Below are 3183 nucleotides of genomic sequence, written 5' to 3'. Positions count from 1 at the left end.
ATGTGGCACTCTGCATGCCTCTAATGAAAAATATAGCTTCTGGAGAGGCAGGGCATCCAATGATGGGCTGTGTTTGATAACTACGGGCGGCGCCATATTCCAAATCGCATCTTTGACGGCAAACAAATTACGGGGGGTTGCCTGTGTTTCTTTTAAAATAAAATCCTAGATACCAACCATCAACAAACAATATAATTTTTTTAAAAAAAATTAATTTTTATATTTTTAAATTATTTTAATATATTAATATTAAAAATAAAAAAAATATTATTTTAATATATTTTTTAAAAAATACTTTGAAACCACTATTACAATGTTAAACAAGCTTTAAAGGGTATTTAAAAGCATAATAACGGTTACTTCTAGAAATATTTTTTACTCGGAGATATATTAAAATGATATTATTTTATTTTTTAAAATTATTTTTTAATATTAACACATTAAAATAATCTAAAAATATAATTTAAAATAAAAAAATTATTTTTTTATGAAACATCTCTAATTCACGCTACATAAAAATATAATTTAAAATAAAAAATCTAAATTTTTATTTGATGTATTTTGATATTCAATTAACCATCAAACTTTAAATTTTTTTTAAATAATTTAATTTTTTTTAATTTAACCTATGATTTAATCAATTTTAGCTATTATATTCATGTGTTTTTTTATTTGATCATATATTTTAAAGTCTTTAATTTAATGACTAATTGTCCATTAAAATTTAATATTTATGTAATTAAAATTTTAATTTAATTTAATTAAATCTTAAAAATTACAATTTTACTTCCATACTATATTTTCTTCCAATACAACACACAAATCAATCTATGAAATTTTCTTCCATATTTTTGTTAGTTTTATTAAATTTTCTTCCATATTTTTCTTAAAAATTTAAAAAGACATTTCTTTTCTAAAAATATTACCCTCTCTTACCTCCTGATCTTATCATAAACATCTTTTGAACTTAAAACTAAGATAAAATGTGAAGAATATATTACATACAAGATATTCTATATATATATATATATATATATATATAGAAAGAGAGAGAGAGAGAGATAGATTAATGAAATAAAATGAATTTAATTATCAACGATGAGATTCTATTTTTTGATCTATTATAATGAAACGTGTTCAGGAAAATTAAAATTATACTCCACAATGCAATTAAAATAAATCTAAATATAAATATAAAGATATTATATATAAATTAAAAAAATAAATAATAAATAGACTAATTCTATTCTTAATAAATAACTATATATTTCTTATTTTCCATAGCCATCAACGAATAAAAAAAATCACAAAGGTACAGTTCGCAGGCCAGGGAGATAGGTCCACCACGGCTATTAGCAATCTCGGAAGGACCCACAAGCCCAGCCCGTGTCAACAAATCTGAGATCTTTGTGGATCTTGTACATCTATATGTCACGATCAGGGTTCTATGGCTATGAAGCTGCTTTCTTCTTCATCATTCTTTTTCCTTGTGCGCGCGCGCGTGATCTGTGTGTGCGTGTCATGCATAAAGTGTTAAAATCATAGTTTTTAAACCCGGTCCGGTCCAAGACCCGGGTTCTGGGTTTTGACCGGATCACCGGGTTTTGACCAGGTTTTGCTGGGTCTTCTGAGTTTTTAGGTCAACTCGCCGGGTCATGCCGGGTCATGAATTACCTTATTTTTCATCAACCCGGCCCAGTTCTAGCCCCGGGTCGGCCGGGTCCCGGGTCAACCTGCAGGGCCGGGTCGGATTTTAAAACTATAATTAAAATATCTCAGTTCATTTCATCTGTTAATCATGACAATGTTAACAACTGAACACGTAAACTTTACCGGAATCTATTGTTGGAATAATACTGTCACCATATTTTGATGTGATCAAATGAAAAGGATATTTTTAATCTACATTGATTAAATTATTTATTAATTTTATTTAAAATTAACAAAGTATATAATTAATTTTAAGAGCATGATTTGTTTCATAAATTGCTATAAATTTATATGATTGTTAATTTTAATTTTAATTAATCAAAATACATGTAGTTAGTCCAAAAATATATATTAGTAAAAAAATATTAATATAGCTAGTAATTAGCGTGATAAAAAAGAGATAATATAAACTAAATTAAAAATAATAACAACAATAATATTAAAATTGAGGAACACACTATATACATACATGCATGTAGATTAATGAAATGAAATGGGTTCAATTATCAAGGACGAGATTCTATTCTTGGATCTGCTATCTGGTGCTCCATGTCCATCTCCATGTTGGTATGTGCACTGGGCAATCCTAGCCAGATTAATTACTGTTGCTACAAAGCTTCTAGCAAAAGGAGTTTCGTTATCAATTTGACATTTGTTCATGCTCCTCCATGCCTTTTGAATCAGTTTCTTTATATGTTTGCGTGCCTCAGCCTCAGAAGCACCGGTTTCGTACATGTAGCAAGAGATTGAATTAGCTGTTTCCCCTCTGGCTATCTCTGCCTGAAAAATTAACCAAAGCAAGAATGTTAATTAGTACAATGTGTAAATTTCTTGAGCAAATCTTGGTAGTAGAATCTAATATTCATATATAGCACGTACTGATGAAGTGGCTAAATCATTATAGAGTCGAAAAATAACGGATGGCCATCTGAGTAATTCATCGTAGTTTACTAAGTAATCAAGAGTTTGCTTGGAGATGTTTTCTCCCAAAAGAAAATAGGCCTGGATGAGGATGACAGTTCCTGATATCGATCGCCATGCATTTTCAAGATATTCTTCAAATGATGGTGTGATATTGTTGTAGCTCCATTTTTCTTCTTGCAAGAATGCCTTGCATAAACCAGCTCAGTGTAATAGAACTCGTATAATTGTAACTTCGGTGGATAAAGTATATATAGGTTATCACTATTAGGACAGAAGCCATTAAATTAGATGAACATACTGATTTGGTTAGACAAGGAATGGCATCTTCTCCCTGTTCTTTATGGTGGTCATATGCCATTCCATTAACTGTGTTGAAAAGGGCTAAGAAGCATAACTTCATATAGTCTGGAAGATTCCTCACAGCACTGACATCCCACCTGATGAAAAACAATTGGGATTTTTCAACAATATCTTTAGGGATCAGGAAAAAAAAAAAATTATGATTGTTGATTTATTATACTGCCAATACAAACCTTTCAACAACCTCTG

General features: G+C 29.5%; 1 protein-coding gene across 1 annotated transcript in view; it reads right to left on the bottom strand.

The window, feature by feature from the left end:
• Window positions 1-2091: 2091 nt before the first annotated feature.
• Window positions 2092-3183, bottom strand: part of LOC105119775 (probable terpene synthase 12) — a 6301-nt gene continuing 5209 nt past the window's right edge. Inside the window, 3 exon segments of the mRNA XM_011017958.1 lie at window positions 2092-2490; window positions 2590-2834; window positions 2929-3108. Coding sequence (XP_011016260.1) covers window positions 2191-2490; window positions 2590-2834; window positions 2929-3108 — 725 coding nt within the window. The 3' untranslated portion in view covers window positions 2092-2190.

Source organism: Populus euphratica, unplaced genomic scaffold (assembly GCF_000495115.2).
Source record: "Populus euphratica unplaced genomic scaffold, PopEup_1.0 scaffold3581.1, whole genome shotgun sequence".
Taxonomy (NCBI): domain Eukaryota; kingdom Viridiplantae; phylum Streptophyta; class Magnoliopsida; order Malpighiales; family Salicaceae; genus Populus; species Populus euphratica.
The sequence above is the reverse complement of the archived record's forward strand: the minus strand, read 5'-3'. Positions and strand labels throughout refer to the sequence as shown.